This window comes from Polypterus senegalus, chromosome 3 (genome assembly GCF_016835505.1).
Source record: "Polypterus senegalus isolate Bchr_013 chromosome 3, ASM1683550v1, whole genome shotgun sequence".
In the NCBI taxonomy this organism is placed as follows: Eukaryota; Metazoa; Chordata; class Cladistia; order Polypteriformes; family Polypteridae; genus Polypterus; species Polypterus senegalus.
This window is the reverse complement of record NC_053156.1, coordinates 190,548,179-190,564,831: the sequence shown is the minus strand read 5'-3', so window position 1 is coordinate 190,564,831 and position 16,653 is coordinate 190,548,179. Positions and strand designations below refer to the sequence as shown.

At 37.5% G+C, this 16,653-nt stretch overlaps 1 protein-coding gene across 3 annotated transcripts in view; it reads right to left on the bottom strand.

Moving 5' to 3' along the window:
• The window catches only part of alk (ALK receptor tyrosine kinase), a 1,762,427-nt gene that overhangs the window by 991,762 nt on the left and 754,012 nt on the right, over positions 1-16,653 (bottom strand). For 2 of the 3 annotated variants that reach the window (XM_039748331.1, XM_039748332.1), the window contains exon 2: positions 1,223-1,330. The exons of the other annotated variant lie outside the window; for it this stretch is intronic. In XM_039748331.1, coding sequence (XP_039604265.1) covers positions 1,223-1,330 — 108 coding nt within the window. The remainder of the gene's footprint in view (positions 1-1,222; positions 1,331-16,653) is intronic. 3 annotated transcript variants of the gene reach the window in all.

Genomic DNA, 16,653 nt, shown 5'->3' with positions numbered 1-16,653 from the left:
CATGTTGGCTCACTCATCTATAATCCTTCAAAGCTGAATGCTGAACTTCCATCCTCTTTGTTTTCAGGTGTCATTTCCTCTTTGTCTGGAAATATATTTCAACACCTTACTTGCCATTTTTAAGTTCACTACACAAAAAAAAAAAAAATTTAATCTCACTCAAGGGCAATTGCAGGGGCATCCTCAAAATCACTCCTGGGAGACCTACACACAGCAAAACCTCAGGGCTTCCAAATAGGAACGTCTGTTAACACTGCAGCTTCTTTGTTATCTTCATCCCAGACCTAAAGCTAGAATGTCCTGGGTAAACAACGATTTCCCCGTGTTGGTTCATACAGTATACTGTATCACAGGAAATTTGCCATGTTTTATAACAGTACTCTGAGATACATCAGGGCACCCATCCCAGATGTGGCAAATCAACTTTAATTTGTGTGGTTCCATTTATATCTGCAGAGGTTAGTACTTAATGCTGTCTGGTGGCTGCTTACTCCCCACACTGTTCTATTTACGAAGTACTACTATTGTCAGAATTGTTTGTTGTTTAGGGACAAATTCATACTTGCTGTGGCCCGGAGTAATCTCTTTCCACATAGGCAACATGTTTCAACAACCAGTATTTTAATGGTGTTCTTATGGTAAACTATAATTTAAACAATGGTGGGAGGATGTTCGTTCATTGATTAAACTAGTCTATTCAGAAAGAAAAACAGCATTGATGCTTACATTTTGTTGAATATTTCCTTGGAATACTTTGCAATATAACCAATTTATTTTCTATAGTTTCACATCATGTTTAGGTTATACAGTTCCATTCCATTAATGCAACATCTATCAATTCCAAATTTGAGAAACTGGATCAAACAGCCCTTCATTTTTGTCAACTGACAAAACAATTTATGGCTAGTAGTACAACTGCAAATCATTAGCAGATTCCAAAAGTGACTAGGATATTTAAAATCACAGGAATATATATTAACTTAAAACCTTCAAATGAAGCAAGGAAAACATACAGTGGCTTATCGCTGATTTTTGCATTGTCAAGACTTTCAGAAATCAGCCATTGTGTATATAGCAAACAAACTGACCGAGATATTTTACAATAAGCCAGACTAAGTGGAAAAGAATGTCAGCTGGTGCAAGTTCACCACAATAAGCCTACATCCCAAATCACCAGGGGTATGTAAACAGTACTTTTATGTGAACATATTCTTGAACTTACCAGAAGAAATCCTATCTGAAGTGAAATCAGATTCAGCCTCAAGTGTCCATGTGAAATTCCAGTATTTGAAAGGAGTTCTCAAGTCCTCTTCTAAGCTTTGATTTTGTGCTGCAAAAGAGAAAATAGAAAAAAAAATAATTAATAAACGGCTCATGCTGTTATTCCATTGAGCAAGAAAAAGCAATTTCTGCCACAAAGAGTCATATTGACAACTTTTTTTCCTCCAGTAACACAGTGAATTATCAAATGATCTCCATAAACAGTAATACCTATGATCTCCATGTGAGATGCCATGTGCTTTCCTCTAGAATTTCTCAACAGGAATTTCAACTGAAATGATTAAAAGGACTAACATTCCTGCCTAAAGTTTAATACCAGCTGTGTTCATAAACGTAAAAACTAAATGCATGCTATCAGATCTCCTGAATATTGAGGAAAACCACAGAGGTGTACAAAGTAGAGTAGGTCTAAGGTTTGTGGTAGATAATGTTTGTCAACCTCCCTGTAACCATTAAAAGTCTCTAGTAGTGCCCTAGTTAGGTAAATAATGTATGCCAAGGTCCTGCTCATTAAGGTAACATGGCACTTCATCTCTACATGATTATACTATTCCTGTGGAGTGCAAATAATTAAAACATAATATTCTTACATTCCAAATTCAGGGTTGCTAAGTGGATGAGCAAACTAGGAACAAGCTCTGGTCAGGGTGCCAGTTCATCACAGGATGAACACGGGTAACAAATAATCTTTGGTGTACAGGGGGATAAGAAAGGATCCAGAGAAAAATCCACACATGAGAACATTAAAAACTTGCTATACAAAGTGATGGATGAGAATAATGCACACCACTATTCAATATGCAGCAATCAAAATACACATCATAAGTAGACTAAACTGCACATTACATACTTTGGTTAACCAGTCTGAGGTGAAGAGGGTTCAGTCAGCTTAACCATGAATCATCCTAGGTGTTAAAACACTCAACAAGATAAATACATCAAGTTACAACACATTTGGATGCTAGTGTACAAGAAGGGCAACGCTTCATTCATCACCAGCAGGCTCACTGTACATTTTTATTAACCTTTGTCACACTGCACACAGCTACCTTTCCCAGTCACTTTTATAAACAAATCCACATTAAGATAATTTCTGGAAGCACAGGGAAAACAGGTAAATGACATCATACTAGAAGTGATAGAGAATGCCAGTTTTAAATCTGCTACATTTCCTGTTAGGTCCAACTTCTTTGGTCAATTTAGGCTTTTTGTGCATTCATACTTTAGCTACAAAGGTAATTTAGATCGATGTGTGAAGCCTCACTCCTACAGATGCTTCCAAACCCCAACATGAGCATAGAAAGTCAATGATAAAATCCTGTAATTTATTATGTACATGTAAATAAACCCATCATATGACACAGAGAAAAGACTGGAAAAGTAAGGGAAGACTTGGAATTTCTCATTATATAAAGGTACTTTAAGCAGAATAAATGTATTTTATCTCTTGCTCCCATATCATAAAAAAAGAGAATCACAATCAAATGACCATATTAAGTTATTACTATGTATCAAATATAAAATTCAATGTGTTCATTCAGGTTGTTAACATTACTAAAAAAAATCAATTTTGTAGTGTTAAATATAGTTTTGCTACCATGTATTCATAGATGTGAATCATACAGTATCATTTGAAACAAGATGTATAATTGGGATGATGCTTCATGTTTATTTGCATTTTTGATAGTCATGTTAATTTTTCTAGGTAACTTTTTCTTTTTTTTTTTTTTAAGGTATGTAGGTATGATTGTAATCTTATATTTTAAACATGCTGATGTTACTGCAGGCTACCAAATGGAATGCTATATTTGTCTCTCACAGTAAATAACACTGCATGGGTAAAAAGCAAATTTGGCATACTGGTGTTTAATTAAAAATGCTTACCTAGACCTCCACGTGGGCTATGTGTGAAACTCTCTCTCCATTTGTAGCTTGCACAAACTCCCCATGTCTACATGGACAATGTAAATTAGAAAGAATATGTTTGCACAGTATGAGTAAGCATAGAGGTGTGTGCCCTAGACTGGTTCCTACATTGTCCACAAAGCTGCCAAGATTGGTTCCAGATTCCATTGACCTTGTTATCAGGTTAAGGAGGTTCATTGAATGACTTGAAAGAATCCTATTATGTCTCATCATAAAACTGCATTTCTATAAATGATTAAATAAGGAAACTTAAAAAGGGAATAAAAAAAAAAACTCTGAAAAACTGGAATACTTATCCTCAAATGAAAGATAACTATTTGGGATAGCTGATTAAAAAGAAATAGAACTTAATCTAACCTTTACATCTTCGAAATAACATTAGGAAAACAAGGGAAAAAAGGTATGTTCACTATGGAAGATATCCAAATTCTACATAAGAAATGACTTGGCAAGCAAACAAATGAATTAGTCTTGATCTGCATCACTATTCGTTGCTCTCCAGAAAGAAAAAAACAGCTAAAAAAACTGAAAACCACCAATAACTTTTTACAAGCTACTGACTCTCATGAGTTGTGTTTGAAGTCCACAGGCATTGGCTGTGGTTTATTAATTCTTAGTTGAAGAAACATATTTATTCAAACACTTATGTCACTTTATATGTGGTCACTGAACAATCAGTATCAAACTACATAAACCTTTTTTAATGTCTTAATATTAGGGTTTTCTTTTATCTAAAGACAAAGTTATAAAGAGTTATTAAAAGTTTCAACCAATCTAGGATAGATCCCCATGATCTTGAACAGTTTTGAGATGAACTGTGATGAAAAAGACCAAAGAAGTCAAGGTTGACATTGTGCAGGAGCATTGATAACAGAGGAGGACATTTAAAATGCAGTTTAGGTTGGGGACCATGCACCGGTACAGCATGTTGCCGTACCCACCACATGATGGAAAGCTTCAGGATCACGGTTGGCAACCCCCAGGCAAACACAAGGTCCAGTCTTACTGGAATTGGCTATTTGCTGCAGCCAGGTGTTATGTGGGCATCACCTTGGCCTGGTCCAGCCACTTCAGACCTCAGCAAAGCCAGATCGTCCTCACAAAATCACTCCACTTGGCCATAGTGCTCTAACTAACATTCTCTTAAAATGTGGGTAACATGTCCCATTCAGGACTCTGTGAGACTCTGCTTGTTTGACACAAAGTCAACCAGTGGTACCCAATGATTCTCCAAAGAGAGACAGTACAGTAGGAGTCCAGTCTTCGTCTCAGCTCACTGGACAGTCTCAATGTCTCGCAACCGTACAGCAAAAAAGGAAGCACCAGGACTCTAAAGAAATGGATCCTCATCCTCTTGCAAAGCTTTTGAGAGCACCACACAACAACTTTCCAGTGACCTCATGACCCCCACGCTCTCCCAATCCATCTACTGACTTCATAGGAAGAGTCACCAGAGACATGAATGTTGCTTCTGAGGTAAGTAAACTTCTTGACAAGGTTGAGATTCTCTCCACAGACAGACACACTGCTGATATCAATGCCTAAAAGGTCATTAAAGGCCTGGATCTTGGTTTTTATCCAGGACACTCGCAAGCCCAGACACTCAGACTCCTCTCTCGAGAGCCCCAATCAGATCCCACCCCCATTGACTTCACAAAGATCACAGCATCATCAGTAAAGTCAACATCAGTGAATCTATCTCCACCAACAGATGCCCCACTGCCGCTGGACCACATGACCCTGCCCAAAATCCAGTCCATGCAAACACTGAACAGAGTTGGAGAAAAAACACACCCCTAACAAACCCCGGAACTGGGAAGAATGCAGAGGTTATGGCTCCACTCTGCAGAGCACACACAGTACCAGTGTACAGGACAGCCATGGCATCTAGCAACTTCGGAGGAAGTCTCAGGATGTCCACATGACTACTCAATCAGCTGAGTTGAATAGTTTATGAAAATTGACAAAGCTACAGAGAAACTCTGCCAATACTCTGCATTTGCACTCTATAAAAACACTCAATGACAGGGTCTGGTCGATGACAGTCTTCTTAGGTGTAAAACCAGACTGCTCCAGTCACTGGAAGGTGAGCAAGTGATTATGGATCCCATTGAGGATGACCCTAGCGAGGACAACAGAAACGTTTAAGATACAAATATGATTATTTTATATATTGTGGTGCCAAGGAATTAGAGAATTTTTTTTTTATTGATGGCAAAGATTTCATTACAAAGAATAAAAGTATACGTTAGAAATACATATAATCCTACGTATTATTTAAGTCATATCTGATACTTTGCTCAAGTGTTTTTTTCCACCCGTCACTCCATTAGGGTTCCTTATAAGAGAAGCCATAATTAACTCCTGCAATTAACATTCATTGATTAATTTCTTTACCCAGTTTCTCTAATACCATGACCCAGATGGTATGTGCAATTTCTGACATTAGCAAACACAAAATAGGAACCATCTTAGATACAGAATGCCAGTCCATCTTAGCATGGCTGGAATACAATTACAAAAAATCAAAAAAGCATGCAAGAAACATGGAAAGTCAACTACTGACAAAAAAAGTTTTAAAATGTCAGATTATGGGCTCTGGGCACTATTTGACCATTGGCTTGCAGAATATTTTTTTAAAGGTCAAATTACCAAGGAACTGCTAGAAATAATGATAGCTTTTAGGTCATTTTACAAATGTGTCTAATTTTTAACACAACAACAAAAGTAAAGTATGGATCTTTCGTTACTTGAAGTTCTACACTACAGCAGAAGGCTTTAGGATTGTGTTATATTAGGTGCTCATTGTGTTCCATTTTCTTACAAAAAACTATAAAAATCTAAGTGCTAGAAATAAATTAGAGTCTTCTGGACATGTTATTTTTTAAAAGTTTATACTGAGAGCATAGGAGAACGGCAGTGTGACTGATATTTAAGGCACTACTCATGAATCAGGCTACTGTTGCATGTAACAAAAATTAAAGGTAGTATATAATTTATTAAAACATTGAAGGATCTTTCTTGCACTCCCACACATCTCTTTTTTACATTAACGTAGATGAAAATGCACCTTGGTGAAAAAAATGAACCGATACTTGAGATAATAAAAAATACATAAAGAAGATTTACAGTAATTAATATCCAACTAGGCAGTTAATACTAGCTAATGCAAATGTTCATTACTGCCAGATCAGCAGGACTTACTTCATTCCAATTTTATCATCTAAATAAATCATGTTAAATGGCTTGAAATTTAAGCAGAAGTTTCACCAGCATTAAGGAGACTAAAATATAGGAAGCAAACTGCAGGGACATACTAATGTGTAGGGTTTTTTTGACCTATAAAACACCCATACCTGTACATACACACTGTATATAGTGCTATTTTATATATATATATATATATATATATATATATATATATATATTATATATATATATATATATATATATATATATATATATATAAAAGGCAAAGCCCTCACTCACTCACTCATCACTAATTCTCCAACTTCCCGTGTAGGTAGAAGGCTTATTCCTTACAGCTTACTTACAAAAGTTAAGCAGGTTTCATTTCGAAATTCTACACGTAACGGTCATAACGGTTGATAATGGTCGACAACGTCCGCCATGTTGAACTTTCTTATTTATGGCCCCATCTTCACGAAATTTGGTAGGTGGCTTCCCTGCGCTAACTAAAACCGATGTACGTACTTATTTCGGTGCTATGATGCCACTGTCGGCCGCCATATTGAATTTTACAAACATAACAAATTCTCCAACTTCCCGTGTAGGTAGAAGGCTGAAATTTGGCAGGCTCATTCCTTACAGCTTACTTACAAAAGTTAAGCAGGTTTCATATCGAAATTCTATGCGTAACGGTAATAACGGTCAACAATGTCCGCCATATTGAACTTTCTTATTCATGGCCCCATCTTCACGAAATTTGGTAGGCAGCTTCCCTACGCTAACCGAAACCAATGTACGTACTTATTTCGGTGGTATGACGCCACTGTCAGATGGCATATTGAACTTTCCAATGTCACTAATTCTCCAACTTCCTGTGTAGGTAGAAGGCTGAAATTTGGTACTTATTTCGGTGGTATGATGCCACTGTCGGCCGCCATATTGAACTTTTAACGGAAACCGATGTCCGTACTTATTTCGTTGGTATGACACCACTGTCGGCCGCAATATTGAACTTTCCAACATCACTAATTCTCCAACTTCCCGTATAGGTAGAAGGCTGAAATTTGGCAGGCTCATTCCTTACAGCTTACTTACAAAAGTTAAGCAGGTTTCATTTCGAAATTCTACGCGTAATGGTCATAACGGTCAACAACATCCGGCATGATGAACTTTCTTATTTATGGCCCCATCTTCTCAAAATTTGGTAGGCGGCTTCCCTGCACTAACTGAAACCAATGTACGTACTTATTTCGGTGGTATGATGCCACTGTTGGCCGCCATATTGAACTTTTCAACAGTCTTTGTTACTTATGGGCCCATCTTCAAGAAATTTGGTACACGGGTTCCCAACGCTAACTGAATCCTACTTACGTACATATATATGTCCATAGCCTGCACCTCGGTCACCGTGTGAGGTGGTGTTGGGTCCCCCATCCTAACGCCTCCCACGTTGTTGGCTGCATGCCTATATAAGACCGTCCGTCGCTCCGGTCTCTACATTCCCTTCCTTGCTTTGCCACGGGATTCACGTCTCCCTACTGATAACTACAGCCCTAATCTGTTTAATCCACGGCTTCTCCGCTGTTTTATTGTTTGTTTATTACAATTATAGTTATTGTATAGGTATTTTTCACTTACTTTATATTGCTCAGGTACCCATTTCCTTTATCATTCCAACCCCCTTTACCATGCCTATCGAGATGATCACTATCGATCAAAGAACTGTCACTTACCGAGAGGTTTCCATACCCGGAGATACCACCTACCTTTTCCATTCTCTTTGTTACATATTGCACAGCCATATCAGGCTCACTCTTGATATCCGGAGGAACATTCTGTCTTATGTATTGAATGACTGGGACAGGTTCAAGGTGTGGACTGATGACGGTACAGGAGATAATTATACTACACAGGAGCACTATAAGAATGAAATGCTTAAGCCCTTCACCTATAGTTCTGCATGTGAGCTGATGACTGCCGCTGAATTGTTCGGTTGTTTGCTTTCATGTTTACCGAAATGGCCAAATATTTTACACCTTTCGACAACCGCCAATGCCTCTTAAACATCTTAGATTCACAGCTGACGATTTCAGTAGTGGACACTTTGATGTTTATGAATGTTTAAACTCTCAAAAGCTGGATGTGATTTTATCGATGAAACCAGTTGTGTACTTACAACGCTTGACAGATGCCAAATGTCACTTCAACACAACAAATCCTGCAAATACTGCCGTAATTGAAACAAACCATGAAACTCAAACTGATTATGACAGCAGCAATCCAAGCTGTGAGATTTGAGACAAGATTACTGTTCACATGGCCAACTGTACATTGCATGCTCAAGAGTAAGCTCAGCGCACAGCTTGGTCATGTTACAACCGGAGGGCCAAACTGACAACATGGCATACAAAGAGATCCTTAACAAATAATTATTGGAATATTTTCCCTCAGTTTAAAAAGGTTTAATTTTCTTCCTAATAAAAATTTTAATGCAGTACTTCGCCGCTGCGAAGCGCGGGTATTTTGCTAGTCTATACTAATAAAAGGCAAAGCCCTCACTCACTCACTCACTTACTCATCACTAATTCTCAAACTTCCCGTGTAGGTAGAAGGCTGCAATTTGGCAGGTTCATTCCTTACAGCTTCCTTACAAAAGTTGGGCAGGTTTTATATCGAAATTCTACGCGTAATGGTCATAACTGGAAGCTGTTTTTCTCCATTTACTGTAATGGAGATGATCTTGAACGCCGTGGGGGCGGAGTTTCGTGTGACATCATCACGCCTTCCACGTAATCACGCAGTACATAGAAAACCAGGAAGACATGCATTATATAATTGAGAAGGCAGCGAAACAATAAGAAGCGAGCGAGTGACATATACAACCATATTCATGATTTCTGCTACTTCGGAAACAAAGCACGATGTAAACCTACACTTTAAATTAAGTTCATAGACAGGCTTCCGCTGGCGTTTGTAATTTAGTGCCTGCCCATATAAGGCCGTCTGTCAGCGGCAATCCAATAGCAAACTCCCACTAAATATTCACGGGTGAAGGACTGTGCTTATGGAGAGGAAGATGAGATGGTCAGGGGGATGTTTGACACAAACTCAGCGAAACTGCAAGAGAAAGGACTAAGGTAACATTAAATACAGCCATGGACATCGCACGAGATGGCACCAGCACAGGTGGGAACCTTCGATGCATGTACACCGAGCGGCTCACGTGAACTGACGCAGTGCACAGATAAAAAGCAACAGTTCCAAAGAGCTGAACAAAAACCGAATTACACAATTGAAAAGGCAGCAAAAAATATGAAGCGTCTGATACAAGCATATTCATAAATCCAGCTACTGCGGAAACAAAGCACACGGTGGAAAAAGTTAATGTCCCGCTAAAGGAAGACAGTGTAAAAACCCGTGCATGCAGTGTGTCAGGTCTCAGATAAAGAAGAAGACGAGCTGTTTATTGATGCAGTAAGAAACGAATCGATGAAAGAAACCTGTCATCTTTACAACGATTGACAAACACGGAATGTAACTTGAACACAACACATCCTACAAATACGAACCTGATTGAAAGAAATAATGATAATCAAATCCTTGATGACAGCAACACTCAGTAATACTCACAAAACAAATACTGTATATTGACAGTCATGTTACGTTATTTTTAAATGTTCCCTTTTCTTTTTCTAGCTTTTTTAACACACTACTTCTCCGCTGCGATATGCGAGTATATATATATGTATATATATATCCCGAACTACATACTCGAATAATGGATACTTTATTCGCCATCAATGATTGTTTTGGTAAAGCCATACTCAGTGTATTCATTAGATGAACGGTAAAAAAGTAAGAACGAGGGGAGGATGACTTATTGAGGCATGCAGGCTGTAGTTCGCGTCAACTCTATCTGAATTGCGCGATCACATTTGAAAAAATATATCTTTTTAAGTTCTATTTACTCCATATGTGTCAAACTCAAGGGCCGCGGGCCACATCCGCCCGTGTAATTATATCCGCCCAAGATCATTTTATATACTGTATTATTGTTATTAATGGCCCGGGTATATGAATTGCTGGTAGCACAATAAACTACAGATCCCATAATGCAATGCAACGCTTCAGCTGCCTTGCAACACTTACCACGTTAATCAAGTCTAGCTTATGATGCTGCAAGTTATTGCGGCTAGCTCACACGATGCTGAAGAGAAAAGTTGATTCTGAAAATAGAGCCTTTAAAAACCGATGGGAGGCTGAGTATATGTTTACTGAACCCGTGTGTCTCATTTGTGGAGCTAATGTGGCTGTAATTACAGAATTTAATCTAAGACGGCACTATGAGACAAAATACAGGGTAACCTGAATGCAATGCAGAAGATACAGAAAGCAGAAGAATTAAATAAGAATCTGACACTTCAGCGGCGTTTTACCCGTGCACAATCACAAAGTGATTTCAAGTGAAGCTGCTTTTATGGGAGACACAAATGCACCAGTGCAACCCTGTTGCCAAGTAATGTTAAACCAAGTCGTCACTACGGTGTTCCCAAATACGCACTTTGCTGATAAACTGAGCGCACTGCGCACTGAGTTTGCACGGTGCTTTGGTGACTTTGAAGAACAAAAAAAGTCCGTCTACATGTGGCTCGAACCTTGTGCATGTTTGGTAGCACATATCTGTGTGAGAAGCTCTTCTCAGTGATAAAGACTAACAAAACAGCACACAGGAGTCGCCTCACTGATGAGCACCTGCAGTCCATCCTGAGAATCTCCACAACACAGAACCTCACACCAAACATAAACGAACCTGTTGCCAAAAAAAGATGCCAGGCGTCCAGCTCTAAAATGACATATGAGCAAAGACAACTGAATGATTTGATTTGTTATTGCTGAAAGGAACACATTTTATTTATATTTCCAGGTTTTGTTATGCAGCATGTTCATATTTGAATTTGTATAATTTTGACAGGATATATTTTTATGGAGAGCAAAATATTATAAGTTGTTTAAGGTTTGAGTTGATTTATTCAGGAATAATATTCCTTGCTGTTTTTACCATTCCTACCAAAGATATTTCTGTCGACTAAATAAAAATTCCTTCTATTTAAAATTTAAAAAGAACTTGAACAAATACGATAGTTCATAATATCCACGCAGACTTGCACGTAAGAGCGGGAGTTATCCATTTTAACAAGCAGCGATTGCACTGATCTGAAATAGCTGTGTGTGTATATACGTAGATATGTATGTATATGTATATATATGTATTTGTGTATATATATGTGTGTATGTATGTATGTGTGTATGCATATGTATGTGTATATATGTAGATGTATATGTGTATATGTATAGATATATATATATATATATATATATATATATATATATATATATATATATATATATATATATATATATATATATATATATATACACATATATATATATATATATATATATATATATATATATATATATATATATATATATATATATATATATATATATATATATATATATATATATATATATATATATATATATATATATATATATATATATATATATATATATATATATATATATATATATATATATATGACAACAACACTCATCACTCACAACAGTGACAAAACAATTACATTGACAATCATGTTACGTTATTTTCAAAATGTTTCCTTTTCATTGCTTCTTTAACACACTACTTCTCTGCTGCGAAGCGCGGGTATTTTGCTAGTATACTAATAAAAGGCAAAGCCCTCGCTGACTGACTGATCACTAATTCTCCAACTCCCCGTATAGGTAGAAGGCTAAAATTTGGCAGGCTCATTCCATACAGCTTCCTTACAAAAGTTGGGCAGGTTTCATTTCGAAATTCTACGCATAATGGTCATAACTAGAAGCTATTTTTCTCCATTTACTGTAATGGAGTTGAGCTCGAAAGCAGTGAGGGACAGAGTTTTGTGTGACATCATCACGCCTCTCACGTAATCACACATTACGTAGAAAACCAGGAAGAGCTACAAAAATCACAGAAGAAAACACACATTGTATAATTAAGAAGGCTGCGAAACAATTAGAAGCGAGCGAGTGACATATAAAACCATATTCAGTGGCTCACGTGAACTGACGCAGTGCGCAGACAAAAAGCAACAGTTCGAAAGAGTGCTGAACAAAAACCGAATTACACTGCTACGCTCAAATAGACAAACCACACGCCGTGGCAATAGTAGAGGCTTCGCCTCTAGCCGAGGTTCGATTCCCGAGAGGGGATGCACTAAGTATGTACATGCGCTTCTCGATTCATTTTAGCCTCGCATCCCCTTGGTTTGAGACGTATGAAAAATATGCAGTTAACGCAGAAAGACAGATCACCAATTGAAGCTTTATGAATAATGGATACTTTATTCGCGATTAATGATTGTTTTGGTAAAGCCATACTCAGTGTATTCATTAGATGAACGGTAAAAAAGTAAGAGCGAGGGGAGGGTAACTTATTGAGGCACACAGGCAAAACCACAATAGCACGCAGGCTCGATGTACTGTAGTGCGCGTCAACTCAATCTGAATTGCGCGATCACATTCGAAAAAATATTTCTTTTCAAGTTCTATTTAGTCCATATGTGTCAAACTCAAGGCCCACGGGCCACATTCGGTCTGGCTTGTAATTATATCTGGCCCTCGAGATCATTTTATATACTGTATTACTGTTATTAATGGCCCGGGGATATGAAGCGCTGGTAACACAATAAACTACAGATCCCATAATGCAGCGCTTCAGCTACCTTGCCGAACACTTACCGCGTTAATGAAGTCTAGCTTATGCCTTAGAGAAAAAGTGATTCTGAACATAGAGCCTTGAAAAACCGATGGGAGGCTGAGTATATGTTTACTGACATTGCCGGTAAACCCGTGTGTCTCATTTGTGGAGCTAATGTGGCTGTAATTACAGAATTTAATCTAAAACGGCACTATGAGACAAAACATCAAGATAACCTGAAAGACCTGAATGCAATGCAGAAGATACAGAAAGCAGAAGAGTTATAGAAGAATGACACTTTAGCAGACGTTTTTACCCGTGCAAAATAACAAAGTGATTTCAAGTGAAGCTACTTTTATGGGAGACACAAATGCACCAGTGCAACTTGCTCCACTTTCCCTGTTGCCAAGTAATGTTGAGCACAACGGTGTTCCCAAATACGCACTTTGCTGATAAACTGAGCGCACTGCGCACTGAGTTCACACGCGCTTTGGTGATTTTGAAGAACAAAAAAAGAACTTTGAGTTGTTTCGCAACCCATTTGCCATCGATGTGGAAACTGCACCTGTGCAGATTCAGATGGAGGTGATTGAGCTGCAGTGTAATGGCACACTGAAGGCAAAGTACGATACTGCACGGCCCACACAGTTTATTCACTCCATTCCTGCACAAATGCTCCAGCTCCGTCTACATGCGGCTCGAACCTTGTGCATGTTTGGTAGCACATATCTGTGTGAGAAGCTCTTCTCAGTGATGAAGACTAATAAAACAGCACACAGTAGTCGCCTCACTGATGAGCACCTGCAGTCCATCCTGAGAATCTCCACAACACAGAACCTCACACCAAACAGAAACGAACTTGTTGCCAAAAAAAGATGCCACGCGTCCAGCTCTGATAAAATGACATAAGAGCAAAGACAACTAAATGATTTGATTTGTTATTGCTGAAAAGAACAAATTTTATTTATATTTCCAGGTTTTGTTATGCACCATGTTCATATTTGAATTTGTATAATTTTGACAGGATATATTTTTATGGAGAGCAAAAGTTTATTTTTTATATAAAATTACATAAAAGAGTAAAGAAATTTGAATGTTTGTTCTTTTAACGTTTACTTTATTTCTAATTTGTATAATTTAGACAGGATATATTTTTATGGAGAGCAAAATATTATAAGTTATTTAAGGTTTGAGTTGATTTATTCCGGAATAATATTCTGTCGACTAAAGAAAAATTCCTTCTTTTTTTTATTTTTTTTTTTTATTTATTAATTTTATTACAATCAATACATAGCAATCAAGTTTTACAGAAAAAAGAATTATGTTAAGAACAGATCGATCCCCACCCTGAGAGAGAGAGCAAGCCAAACGTGTAAAATTTAAGGCTTGTAAAATACCTAAATTAACAAATTCTCTGTGCTTTATAAACTTATTTTAAAATATTACTGATTAGATCCTGACATGTTTTGAAAAAAGTCTGTACAGATCCTCTAACTGAGTATTTGATTTTTCCAATTTTAAATAATATAACACATCAGTTTCCCACTGACTTAAAAGAGGAGAGTTTGGGTTCTTCCAGTTTATCAGAATAAGTCTGCGTGCCAACAGTGTAGTGAATGCAATCACAATTTGTTTGTCTTTCTCCACTTTAAGACCCTCTGGAAGAACCCCAAACACAGCTGTTAATGGGTTAGGAGGGATTGTGAGTCCAAGACTGTCTGAGAGGTAATAAAAAATTTTTGTCCAGAATAATGTTAATTTGGTGCAGGCCCAGAACATGTGACCTAGTGAGGCTGGGGCTTGGTTGCAACGTTCGCAGGTTGGATCATGCCCTGGAAACATTTTGAGAGTTTTAGTCGAGACAGATGTGCTCGATATATAATTTTGAGTTGTATAATTGTATGCTTTGCATATGGAGCTTGAGTGAATTCTCTGCATTGCTACTTTCCACTCCTTTTCTGATATATTAATTGAGAGGTCATTTTCCCAGTGTCCTCTTGGATCTTTGAAAGGAAGGGATTGTAAAATGATTTTATATATTGTAGAGATGGAGTCTAACTCCTTGAAATTGAGCAATATTTTTCCAGCGTGGATGAGGGTGCAAGATGAGGAAAATCTGGAAGGTTCTGTTTAACAAAGTTCCTGATTTGAAGATAGTGAAAGAAATTTGTAGCTGGAATGTTAAATTTGGAATGTAATTGTTCATAGGATGCAAAGACGTTGTCTATATAAAGATCTCTAAGCAAGTTAATTCCAAATTTTTCCAGATATTAAAACTGCATATGTTTGTGAGGTTGAAAGAGGTGGTTCTTTGCAGGGTGCCACAGAAAGAAGCTTCTCCGTCTTAAAATGCTTTCTACATTGGTTCCAGATTCTAAGTGAGTGGAGCACAATTGGGTTATTAGTGTATTGCCGATAACGTGTGTTTATTGGAGCACAGAGCAAGGAATACAAAGAAGTACTGCAGGATTTTACTTCTATTGCGGTCCATGCCTGTGTATGTTCTTCTATTTGTGTCCAGGTTCTTATCGACTGTATATTTTGCCCAGTAATAAAACTGGAAGTTAGGTAGAGCCATGCCGCCTTCTGCCTTTTGTCTTTGTAGGGTCGCTCTTTTGATGCGTGGATGTTTAGAATTCCAAATAAATGAGGTTATTGTTGAATCTAATTGCTTAAAGAACGATTTATTAATGTATATTGGTATGTTTTGAAATAAAAAGGAGCTTAGGAAGAATATTCATCTTAACAGTGTTAATTCTTCCAGCTAGTGTGAGATGAAGGGTTGACCATCTATGCAAGTCTTGTTTAATTTTTTCCATGCAGACGACGAAATTTTGTTGATAAAGAGCTTTATGTTTACTTGTGATGTTTACCCGAGGTATTTAAACTGTTCTGCAATGATAAAAGGTAGGGTGTCTAATCTAATATTATATGCTTGAGAATTCACGGAAAGAGTACACTTTTATTCAGATTAATTCTGAGACCAGAGAGCTTTTGAAATTCTGTGAGTGCTGCTAAGACTGCAGGCACAGAATTTTCTGGGTCCGATATATACAGTACCATGTCATCTGCATATAATGAGATTTTCTGTTCCAGTCCTTCTCTGCTAATCCCCTTTATCTGATCAGTATTTCGACAATGTATTGCCAGTGGTTCAATGGCAATTGCAAACAGCAGTGGTGACAAAGGGCATCCTTGTCTTGTGCCACGTTCTAGTTTAAAGTAGTCTGAGCAAATGTTATTGATGCAAACTGAAGCTTCTGGGTTAGTATACAGTAATTTAATCCATGCACAAATGTTGGGCCAAACCCAAACTTCTCCAAAATAGTAAAAGGTATTTCCATTCAATCATGTCGAATGCTTTTTCTGCATCCAATGATAATAATATTTCTGGGGTGTTTGATTTAGTTGGTGAGTATATTACATTAAACAGGCGTCGAAGATTTGAAGATAAGTGTCGGCCCCTAATAAATCCAGTTTGGTCTTGTGATATT